General features: G+C 30.2%; 1 protein-coding gene across 1 annotated transcript; it reads right to left on the bottom strand.

The window, feature by feature from the left end:
• Positions 1-750: 750 nt before the first annotated feature.
• Positions 751-9,617, bottom strand: LOC111624302 (protein transport protein Sec61 subunit beta-like). The gene is made up of 4 exons (XM_023367113.1): positions 9,522-9,617; positions 6,427-6,548; positions 1,091-1,189; positions 751-990 (listed from the first exon to the last, which is right to left on the bottom strand). Exons 1-4 carry the CDS (start codon positions 9,522-9,524, stop codon positions 903-905), a joined length of 312 nt encoding a protein of 103 aa, XP_023222881.1. The 5' UTR covers positions 9,525-9,617; the 3' UTR covers positions 751-902.
• Between the last annotated feature and the right edge of the window lie 2,832 nt (positions 9,618-12,449).

The raw sequence follows: 12,449 nt of genomic DNA, 5'->3' as shown, positions 1-12,449 counted from the left end.
TAAGTGTCATGATAATTTAATAACAACTTTCAGAAAAATTATTTCAATTGATTCAGACAACTTCATACATTTGTTATTTGCCAAATGCTGAGCAGACATTGGACCAATACATAGTAGTGTCAATGGTTTACTTGTGATTTTGCTTAACAAATATCCCGTATTTGTTGTTTTCCACTCCTTGTTAGTATATTGTGCCAAATCAAAGGGGACAAGTATTCATAATTTCCACAACAAATCAAATTAGTTGCTTTGCCAAGGAAATTCCATTTTGTTACCAAACTATTTGCCAAAATGCTTGTCACATGCTAAGCAAACTATAACAGTGTGCTCATCATGTGACAAACACTTTAATGAAAGGGAATTACTTGGCAATTGGCATATACTGAATGTGTGGAGCTGCCTTTATATACAAAGTGAGTAAACGATGTTTACTTGATTAAAGTACACTTGACAATGATGGAAGTTGGTAATACCTAACTGATTTTTTATGCACCATTTTGTTTTATTTATTTAGAGTTTCAAATACTATCCTAGGGTGCATACTAATGTTCAACATTTGAACGTTTTTTGAAGTATATAGCATGGCAGCAGCATCAACTGCATATGATCACTTGATATTTCCTATTCCTATATCATAAGAACAGAAAAATATCATTAACAGGAGTGTCTGCTCAATTATTTAGACATAATTGTAATGCTGTGATATGTATGTATTAATTATAACAAAAATTATTAGACTTCAAAACCAAGTTAACAGGAAGTGTTAAAATTAGAAACTGGTTTCATCATTCATTTTATTATAATACACACGTAACAAATAAGGATTTACACTGAATGACCGAAGTAAAATGGTCCCATAAGAAAAGGGTCAAACAGATCAAAACTGGAGTGAAGGTAAATCTTTAAGAACGTGTATATTTTCCCCATATGTGTAGCATGAAGACGGAAGCGATAAACAAAAGACTCATGACCAGAACAGGTACAGGACCACTGAAATAAAAGAAAATAAAGAATATTAATTACAAGTTTCTTTAGTATAATATTTTCTGAAAGATACTTTAATCAAATTCATAAAAAACAAAAAACTAACACTTTAATGCCAGGAGAGTCATCTGTGTAAAATCTCCACATTCCACCACTGGTTGCACCTGTGTTTCTTGCCCTACTGCTGCTACTAGCAACAGTTTTCCTGAAAAAATTAAATAAATAAATATTTATATACAATTGTATTGTAAAATATTTAAAGAATTGCAGACTAATCATGTATCAAACTGAATTTGAAATTATACCAGTTTTAGTAGTGTTTCTTAAACTTTTCAGACTACTGCCCCTTTTTAGTGCATATATTCCTTATTTTGTGTTTTGTTTGTTTCAAAATGAATTTTTGTCCCCTGATCTTCCAACAATGCTACTGTCCCTTGCCCTCCAGCACCCATTGAATCTTCTACTGCCCTCAAGGAGGTGGTAGAAGTTTCAATAGGTGCTAGAGAACAACTTTTGGGAATAAACTAAATATCATAAAGTTTTGTTATAAAGAATGAATATTATACAACATGTTTAATATTACAAATTAAATGAGATTGTTTACTATTGAATGATTTAATATAAAAAAAAGAAACCTGAAGTGTGATTATCAGAATTAAACATAATTCAATTAGAGTACTATTTGTTAAATTAATAATAATCGGTAAAAAGATCAAATAAATTTTAATTTATATAAATTTAAAGTTTAATAATTTATATGAAAAAATATAAAATTTAACAGCACCACACTGCAAAATATCAAAAGTGAATATTGTAGCATTAGCCATTTGAATGCTTGTTTGAAATTGAATTCCTTTGACAACTATAGACTAATTTGTTCCTCAGAAATTTTGCCTTATTATTATTTTTTCTTTCTTTCCAGCCTGTGGGCACTAAGACAGTCTTTTTTATGATCATCATGGGTTCAGCAAGACCCACAATAAGATGACTGAGTAATGAAGGACCAGGGCCTTGTCTTTATATAACTTGAATATAGGAAGTGATACGACTTAAATTTTTTGTCAACATCAAAAACACCAAAACTCTCAGCATAAATAAAAGTAATTTTTTCTCATGTAAATATTCATTACAAATTTTATTTCATTTTAATTATCTGTATGGAATACATAAAAGCAAAATTGTTATGTTGATAATTCCTATACAGTATGAACTTATGTACAGTGCATACAATCATTTGTAAAATTTAATTTTTTTTCACAAACTTCTTAATTATAACATGTAATTAAATAACTCAAATTTCAATTCCTTAATTTGAAAAATCACAAAAAATGTGATGTATTAATTATTGCATTAAAGAGAGATCTTAATAATATAATCAATAATACAAATATTTTTTTAGAATATAAAATTAAAAAACTATTTAAGAAACACTCCATTAACAGCAGTTGCTATTAATGCAGTGTTGTAAAAAATAGACATTGAAGACTACACACAAAAGATTTTATATACCATCCAGATGTTAAGATTATGCTAATATTATGTTTATATGATAGAAGTCAATCCCAATCAAACCTTTAAAGCTGATAAAACTTTTTGCATTCAAATGTAAGAGTTAGTTAATCTCAATCAATAACAATGGGTTATTTTCACAATATTCCTATAACAGATTTAATCTTCTTTAAGATTAGTGACCTGATGTCACAGTATTCCCCTTCTAGTAGAATCAACAACTAAAAAAATGATATCATATTAACCAAAATCAAGTTGATTCTGTGTGAACACAATATTGACTTCTATTATGATTTCCAGTTAACTTAGAATACATCTCATCCCAAATAATTTTTGTCATACAAACATAGTACAAGTCTCAAAATAAAGCTAAATTAAAAAATATGTAGAGGAAACTAAAATATATTCACTTTTTATCATGTACCATTGCCAGGAACAATCTTTCATTGAAGATGACTTTTTACTAGAGGTTATGACTCTGCAAAAATATGCAAAACAGTTTAAAAAGTTCACTAGTGACAAGCCAGTAAACTTTTAAAATTGTTTTAAAGATCAATGTCAATAATATTTGAATGTGTTCCCAATGTTTAAAAGGCATGTAGAAACAAAACATTCCTGTATAAAATAATCTTTATCCTGAAGGTTTACTGTGGATTTGTTGTCCAGGATATACATCATTCCTTAATAAAATGATAGATTTTCTTAACATAAAATTTAATTTTTCATTGAGAATTTTTAAAATTATTCACTATTTTGTTATGACTTCATTGTCCCTTCACATTTAGCATCCAGAAACATATCCTCTTTGCCCTTGCTTGCTATGCTTCTGCTTCATCCTCTGTTTCCTTCTTTAAAAAAACTACATCATGTGAACATTTTAAAACTTATTTTTATACTTTTTATTTTAGATATTGTTGTATTGTTGTTGATGTGAGTATTATCATTAATCATGAACTTCAATATATGCACAATGCTTATAGAGAATAAAATCAAAATTTAATAAATAAATCTTCACTGCTATTAAAAATCTAGGAAATATCTTGTAATATTTTTAAAATGCGTTTTTTATTTATCACTGTAAACTACAAATGCATTTGCTTTCCTTTAACATGATATTCTCAACAATTCACAATATGGATATATGTTCTTAACTGATTCACCTCCTACACTGATTCATTTCCTCTTATCAAAGGATTCATTTATTCTTATTGTAAGAACACAATTTTTGCAAAAAAATATTTTCTATTATCGAATGTATTAAAGGGAAAGCTTGCTTATAATGAATATAACAAGACACACTTGAATATAATGAAAAAATATGTACCATTACATTTCTTACTGATTTATAATAAATGGCAAGTCTGTCCATTGAAATACTAGTTGTCCAAATTTATCTTCATTACAATCATGATATGATTGTAATGAAGATAAATTTGGACAACTAGTATTTCAACAGACAGACTTGCCATATATTATAAAAAAAAAGAAATAAATACAGTAGAACCTTGATTATCCGGACTAATTGGGGATGAAGGTAGTCCGGATAAGGAAAAATCCGGATAATCGAAACAAATACTTTGTCTTTTAATGATACAGTAGAACCTCAAAAACTCGACCTAATGTGGACCAAAGGGTGGCCGAGTTTGTGAAAATGCCGGGTTATCGAGAATGGGGTTAAAAAAGGATAAGTATGCGTGTTTCCTCAGAAAATACTGTACTGTACTTGTATGTATTGTTTGCTTGAGAATACAACAGAGAAAAAACTGCCCAAATACCCTTAAACAAAGGAAAAGTACGTACTTTATGAAGGAATAGAGCCTTTACTACATGAAAATGAAAATTAATGAATACACTGTGTACAGTAATTTACCTGATAAGACAGACCTCAGAAAAATACTTTATGAGAGCTTTTATACTTTTATAAAGCTGACTATAATGAAAATTAATTAACTAAGGATTTTTTTGCCCTGCCAGGGTGTGGCCGAGTTATCCGGAGTGCCGGGTTATCGAGAGCCGAGTTTTCGAGGTTCTACTGTAATACAATACGTTTTCTTTTCGATGACATATCGGTAATATTAAAAGTAAATACTGTATTTAAATCGTGATCAAATTTTCAAGAAACAAACGTTTGTATTTAATTTGGACTACTACTGACCAGCGATAACAGACTACCTATTGTTTAAAAGGCCCTCTGGTGGCGCAAGACGGATTTTATAAAATAAAAAGCAGTCGAAACTGCATTTTTATGAATAAAAATTTGACAAACTATTTATCGTTTTATGACGAGTAAAATTTTTTCGTCGCATTCGCGGCTTTTAAGTAATGCGTAAACCTTCAAGGCGCGAGGCCCTTTGGACCGCGAGGCGTAGGCGGTGGCCCACGTCGTCCATGCCTTACGCCACCCTTGGTCATAGAAATGATGTAATTTGAATATAAATTATTTATAAATACGTATGTAAAGTTATATTTTTATTACTACGTAAAATATATTTAAGAGTTTACGACCACTGTGCCGGGTGAGACGTTGTTGAAACAAAAAAAGTTATGCATTCCATCACGTACTGTACATAAACAGTATCATAATTCGCCAAGTGCAAATCGGCAAATTTGTAAAATTTTTGTTTATTTTGAACAGTCCGGATAATCGAAAATCCGGATAATGGAGGTTCTACTGTACAAAAATTGTCACCAAATGGCAAAAAAATTCACTTGACTAGCACTTCAATAGTTTAGTGTTTCCTTTAAAGAAACAGCATTTTCTACAGCAGACCTTAACATTTCAATTGGAACAGCAAGAACATGATGGCTAATGCTGCCCTTCAGATGTGACAGGAGTTTGTTGTCTTTCCCAATAAACTGGGTTCAAGAAATCAAGAAATCTCAAAACCAAAAGTCCCATGTGACAAGTTCTGGTGATCAAGGTAGTCAAGATATCTGGAAATAACAGCTGATACCACTAGTCTGTAAAGGACTAAGGCAGCACTTTACAGAAAAATTTGAATTTTTGGACACAACAGATGATGTAAGGAGGCAACCATGTTGCATCATTATGGTATCTTGTAGATATCCATGTTGTTACAGCTGTAGGATTACAAAATTGTCACCATACCAAAATACTGCTGTCCAGTGATGAAACAGACACAGGATCTCTTCAAAATAAAAAAAAAAAAAAAAAAAAAAATGGAACAATGATGAAACTGGTCACAAATCCATATCACACTCACTTTTTGAAGAATGCAATGGTACCCTTAGATAACTCAAGAGTTTTCTGCCACCTAAATATAACAATTGCATTTAAGCAGAAGTGAACCTCATTACTCCAAAGAATGTTCCACAACCAAATGATATCAACTTACATTTGTGCTAGGAACTGAAGTCCAAATGTCCATGAATATCAGCAACACCTAATGCATCACTAGTCTTACATTAAAGTGAAATAAGGAATATCCATGCCATTGGCAACATGTGTATTTGCACTACCACAGCAACATCTTATACATGAGAATTGTCCTCTCATTTTCAACCTCTAGAATACTTGCCAAGAATTCCTCTCTTCAAATTTTGCAAGCAAAACAGACAGACGGGCGAATGTCTATAATTTTAAAGAGAGTGCTTTGCTTTTTTACAGCTTAGTAATCAGCATTATGCAAAGAATATAAGTTATTTCCACTAGTGACAACTTTTGTGCTTTTATTCAATAAATGGCAGGCACATCCTTTGAACTCCCGTTGTCTATATTTCTCCTTTATTATGTGGCTTAGAACTCACTCTAGAGTCCTTTTGAAATACTTTAATTTTAACAACTGTATTAATAACCAGTAAATATTTTCTTATATACTACATATTTCATGTAAGTAGATATAAACCTAAAAAATTACCTATTTATTTCTTAATCATGTTTAATCACCAAAATAAAAATAAGTAAAAATATACCTTTGTTTTAATGTGCCGCCACCACCACCAGATTGCTTTAGTGCACCACCTGGAGATCGTGGTGCCATGGCCTTAGGTGATCGTCCTCCTCCTCCAACTGAAGTTGCACTTGCAGAAGCTGGCTAAAATATTGTAACAAAAAACTATCTTTATATGTTATCAATTTAAATAATATGTTAAATATTAAATATCATTATAGTTTATAACTTTATGAGATTTCAGACCATTTTAATTAATAAAAAAAAATCTTTAATGTATGATATCTTTTCCATGTTTTTATAACTTTTGAAATAAACTAATAATTTCATTATAAAATGGATAAATCTGTAACAGAATAAGAAATAAGGAAAAAACTGAAATCAAATTCTAGCATGAATCATATAACTTTCCAGAGTATTATGAGATTTTATTTAAAAATAACTGTTACATTATTGATTATAATAAAAAGACAAAAGGGTTAATTTTAAGGATTGAGAGGATTAAAAATATTGTAATTGCCAATAATGATTAAAAGTTTCATTATGCCTAACTCACTCGAAATATGACAACCCCCCTCAACTTTAACAACCAAAATTTAATAGCATTAATGTCCTTATATACAAGTTACCATGCCAAATTTCATTTCTTAATCTTTACCACTTCCTGAGATATTAAATGAAATAGACACCAACACATACAGAACTTCCACCCTTTTTGACTTTTTTGGATTCGGGAGTCTCAAAATGGAGAGATTTGCAAAAAATCCAGAGGGTCAAATTTGTCACAATGCCAATACTTTCCCATGTTATCTATACAGAGTATAACAAGAAAGATGGTCACAACTTTAAGGGGTGATAGAACATGGAAAAGTAACAATTAACCATATTTCTTGTTACACCGTGTATAACAGCCTGGAAAGTAAAATCTAACGTTCATTCAATAATAATTAATTAATATTAAAACAGAACATAATAATTTCCCATATAACTAAATTTAAGCATAATATGGATTAATTTCTCATAATATATTATTTTGCATTAGTAATAATGTAAAAAAAATTTTATATACAATCCCCACCCCAAAAAACAGAAAATTTAAAACTCCAAATCAATCTTTATCTTAAAAATGTTTAAGATCAGCATATATTTTAATACATAGGAAGCATTAAGGAAAAGTATTATTTAAAAATTTTAATAAAAAGAAACTATTCATGCATAAAAGCTTGCAATTCTAATGTGTTTAATACAGGAAAATTCATACAAATGATGTTCTAATATTCAAATATAATAAGAATTTTGGATATAAATTAAATATAATTAAAACTTCTTACATTTAAAAAATAGAACAAAAATAATGCTCAAAGTCCATAATAAAATATAAAAATGTAATATGTATGCAAATGTTTTAGAAATTCACACACTTGCAAAACCTTTATAAGCAGCATAAACAATTTAATTACTTTCATTAAGTTGGATAAGGCATTACCAGAATTGAAATCTCCATATGTCTGACTGCTCACCTAATTTACACAGATCATTTACCGTAACACCATTATATACATTCTTTATGTGTTTTTGTATATATTTGTTTTATTATTTATTACTCATTATAAATTGTTATATATTTATATTGTGTTACATATTTATTTGTATTTTTATTATATTTGTTTTAATTAAATAAACTGGCATTTTATGTTCCAAAGTTTATATTATATACAGTATTCTATTTTTTGCCGAGTTCAATTTTGCACTCTACCTGAGGATGGTCTTTAAAAATGACCAAAGACATTCATAATTAAATTGTTTTTGCTGCTTATAAAGATTTTGTGAATGCCTGAATTTCCATAATTGCAGTTTCTATTTTTTAAAAGTTCTAGAAAAATTATGGGATAGGTCATTTCATAACCCTTAATATTACAAGTACAATAGAGCTTTATATATAATAGACAACAACCAAATGCTGGTTAAATTGTACTAAATCAACATACACAAAAGCCAAGAATCCAGCAAAAAATTTCACTTAAACATATTTATCCACATTCCATTGGACATCATCAGGCTGTAGAATTGGAAATTAAGTTGCATTATTTGAATATTCAAATCCAATATGTTGGTGGAGATGTTTCTGATCTGGGCAGTTGCCGATCGGAGGAGACATTCCCCATATGCACCCGTGGTTTACAGGGGGGTGAAGGAAAAATTTCCACCAGTTGAGGAATGTTGAAATATACAAAGCAGCATTGAATAATATGGTAATCAACTTTAAGGATGATGACACATTCCCCAAACACGGGTACATGTGGGGAATATCTCCACCAATCAGTAGACAGTAATGCATCAAATTCGAATATTCAAACAACACAGCTCCATCTCCAATTCCACGGCCCAACAATGTCCAATGGAATAGGGACAAAAACATTCACGTACATGAAATTTTTTGCCGGATTCTTGGCTTTTGTATACGTTAATTTTGGCTTTAATACAAAACTTTTTTTTTTTAATTTATAATTAAATACAATTTTAATTTTTCTGCCCTTGACAGGTGCTTTTCTTCACACTTGCATAATGAAACTAGATAGTAATGGATGGAATTTACCAAAGATCTAATGTGATCTTGAATCCAAATTCCTCATAACAGGTTGCCTAAACAATATGGCCATATAACAATCATCTAAAAATGTTCTGCCAGCTTTTAGGTAAATGAAATAATGTGAAACATATTTAATATTTTTTAAAGCCCTGCATAATATAACATCTGCCAATGTTTTAATCATTGAGTAATGTTTAATACATATGCAATGGAAAGAAGTATTGTAGAATATTACAGTAGGCAATTTTTAAACAACACTTTTCATTGATTTATACACGTGAACAGAATAAATATTGCTTTACCACTTGATTTTAATTGCAGATTTAATTTTAAAAAAGTCTTATTTTTTTAAGAAGGAAAAATTCCATTTGAGTCATTAGCCTGTTAATGTACTTTTAACCCCTCTAAAACACGCTTTCTGAATTCTTAAATCAATTCTCAACCTTCATTTATGTATAATTATGGTTTTAAACATATTCTGAGTCAAAAATAAAGAGATTAAATTACTACATGAGGAAACATCTTACCATCTTTTAGATTTAGAACCTGACGTGGCAATGCTCCCTCATAACAAGAATTAGGCCACCTGTCGGAAAAAAACTTGAAAATTGTTAAAATAAATTTTTAAACATAATTAGTTTTTAGTTTATTTTTACTAAAATCTTAAGATGTAATAATTTCTTATTAATAATGTAATTTTATTATCTGTGTTTAAAATATTTCTGTGTTTTAATAATAAAATATTTTTCTTGAATAACTTTTTTTAACTCTTTCCGCCCTGTGGGCACTAAGAAAGCCTTTTTTAGCAGGCCCATTATGGGTTTGGCCAGGCCCACAATGGGTCGACCGGATGGTGAGGGACGGGTCCCGACATATCCGATCGGACTACTCCCGAAAAATTCCTGGGAACTTCTCGACCCGTCCATGAGCGCCCACAACGCGTAAATTTTCAAATAACAATAACAAGTACAAACAAACAAAATAAAAATACATTGAGTGTGACTGGCTGGTTTTGCCTTGCAATGGAAGTCTAAAAAACAATTGTTAAAAACAAACATATAAATTATTAAACTTGGTAGGGATTTTGAGACACTAAAAGTATTCCGCGTTACTGTTACTGCTGTAGTTTTATTTACTAGTTGGTTGGTTGTCCTTCTGAGTTCTGGTCTTCTTCTAATTGCAAATTTTAATTGTATGAAAATAAAACTTTTCGGTTTCCTTACTCCAATAATTTCTATGTTTTGTACTGAGTTTCATAGAGTTTGAACTCAAGCTAAAATCAAATTAGGTCTTAGTTATTTGGGGGGAAATTGAAATTGTTCGAATCGACAGCACAAATTTGATGGGACATAATGGGCCTCTCTTATAATTACTGTACTTTTAATTCTTACTTTCCTGTAAACTTTTATTTCAGGGTCTATTGGATGCCCGAAAAATTCCTGGGATTTTTTACTCGTCTGCATTCAATCCAGGATTTCCCATAGGGAAAGAATGTTAACAGTTCAGCCATCCTGGTCTCATATGTTATGTCTATTAACATCGTATAATGAAATATATTAGTATACAACGTTATACAATTTACAAATCGTAAATATTAAACTCCAATATTTTATCTCCAATTTGTTTAATAAGCTGAAAACGATCAGATTTCCTGCGATAGTTGAATCTAAGAAAACCATCATCCGTCATCACTTCATATACAGTTTTGCTATCGCCATTCATTCATCCACATGGTCTCCTTCAATCCCATTAGGTCTTTGATTCTCTCATTAGTTATTCTTTTTCTTTTTGAGATTCTGCACGATCTTCTTAATGCATCCATTTCAACCGTTGTTACGGTAGTCCTCCAGTATTCTGCCGGTATACCAGGAGAATTGATAAAAAATGAACAGAAAAATTATTTAGAATGATAACAAAATTATTCGAAAAATGTCTTAATGGAGAAGACATTCCAAAAGAATGAAAAATTGGCTTTTTGACATCTATCTATAAAAAAGGAGATAAACAAAAATGTGAGAACTATCGAGGAATTACAGTAACAGCAACATTTAATAGATAATATAGACGAATAATAAGAGATCTAATCGAAGAAGAATATGAAACAAAAGAAAAAGAAGAGCAGAGTGGATTCAGAACAGGAAGATCATTCATGGAAAATATTTTCTGTATAAAACAGATTAAGGAAAAAAGATTAGCAACAGAACAGGAAACTCATTTGTTTTTTATAGACTTAACGAAAGCATATAATAATGTCCCAATATTAAAATTATGGGAGACATTAAAAGAATTAAATATTAATAACACGCTTATTAAAGCAGTGAAAGAATTATATAGAGAATCCATAACGAAAATAAAAATTGGAAAAAAAATATCAGAAGGATTTATGATATCAAAAAGACTAAGTTTGGGATGTTGTATTCATTGGCGTAGCCAGAGTTTTGTTATGGGGGGCCTAGTAGAGGCCAGCCTGACACAAAATTGAATTATTTCAAATTATTGTTTATTAAAATGAAATTTCCATAGGAATCGACAATAATTTAACACATATATAATATGAAACTTCCTTTAATCATACGCTCTCGTAGCATTAATATCAAACTCTAGCAATGCCTTAAACAAAAATTAACCAATCAATTATTTTTTTACCATTTTTTAATATAGTTCACCGTCTTTAATCTAGATCTAGACCAGGGGTGGCCAACAGTTTTTCCCCCGGGCCGAATTGGAAAAAAAACTTTTTCACTGGCCGAACCAGAAGTGGCCCTAGCAAGATTTTCAGGTGATGCGAGATCTTATTGTAGCGTCACCCCATACAGACTAAACTGTACATAGAGATTACAGATACACTTTTCACATTGGACACACAAAGCCGTTGACCTTTTTTTTTCTAGGGTCAGAATTTCTCAACTTTCCTGTCACTTCACATTGTGAGGGTATAAGGGACAAATTTACTCGAATTCTTGCATTTTATAGATTATTTATCTGACGTACTTAATAAACAAGTTCAATATAATTACCTCTGTTATTAGATCCAATATATTCCATATGCCCTCTAAATGCCAATTCTTGCTTTGATAAAAACATATAACATCTATTTATTTAGATATAATATATCTATTACTCATAATTATCTCGTTACAATTTTCAATATTTATTTTATATTATTTACTAATGTTAAATTCTATTCCGCTTTGATTTCCAAATTGCTTCAAGTACGAAAGAATCGACAATTTTTCGCGTCTTTTGCCAGCTAAATTGTCAAAGCCATTCTTATTCCACACACTAATTTCACTCTGTACATGCATAAAAATGCATTTACAGAGTGAATTTTTATGCATTTACAGAGCCATTTTATCGTGAAAATATCGAACAAATTTTTTTTATTGAAGCGTTTATATTTAACTTAGGCATTGGCCGTTCTCTTTTAATGTTTTCTTTTTCATTATACGATCTCG

Source organism: Centruroides sculpturatus, unplaced genomic scaffold (genome assembly GCF_000671375.1).
Source record: "Centruroides sculpturatus isolate CEXI.00-Female unplaced genomic scaffold, Cexi_2.0 scaffold367, whole genome shotgun sequence".
In the NCBI taxonomy this organism is placed as follows: Eukaryota; Metazoa; Arthropoda; class Arachnida; order Scorpiones; family Buthidae; genus Centruroides; species Centruroides sculpturatus.
The sequence above is the reverse complement of the archived record's forward strand: the minus strand, read 5'-3'. Positions and strand labels throughout refer to the sequence as shown.

Coding starts and splice junctions, on each gene's coding strand:
- LOC111624302 (XM_023367113.1), bottom strand. Junction 1,190..6,426: donor GGCGGCACATTAAAACAAAG/GTATATTTTTAC, acceptor TAATTTTTTCAG/GAAAACTGTTGCTAGTAGCA. Junction 991..1,090: donor GACTCTCCTGGCATTAAAGT/GTTAGTTTTTTG, acceptor CTTTTATTTCAG/TGGTCCTGTACCTGTTCTGG.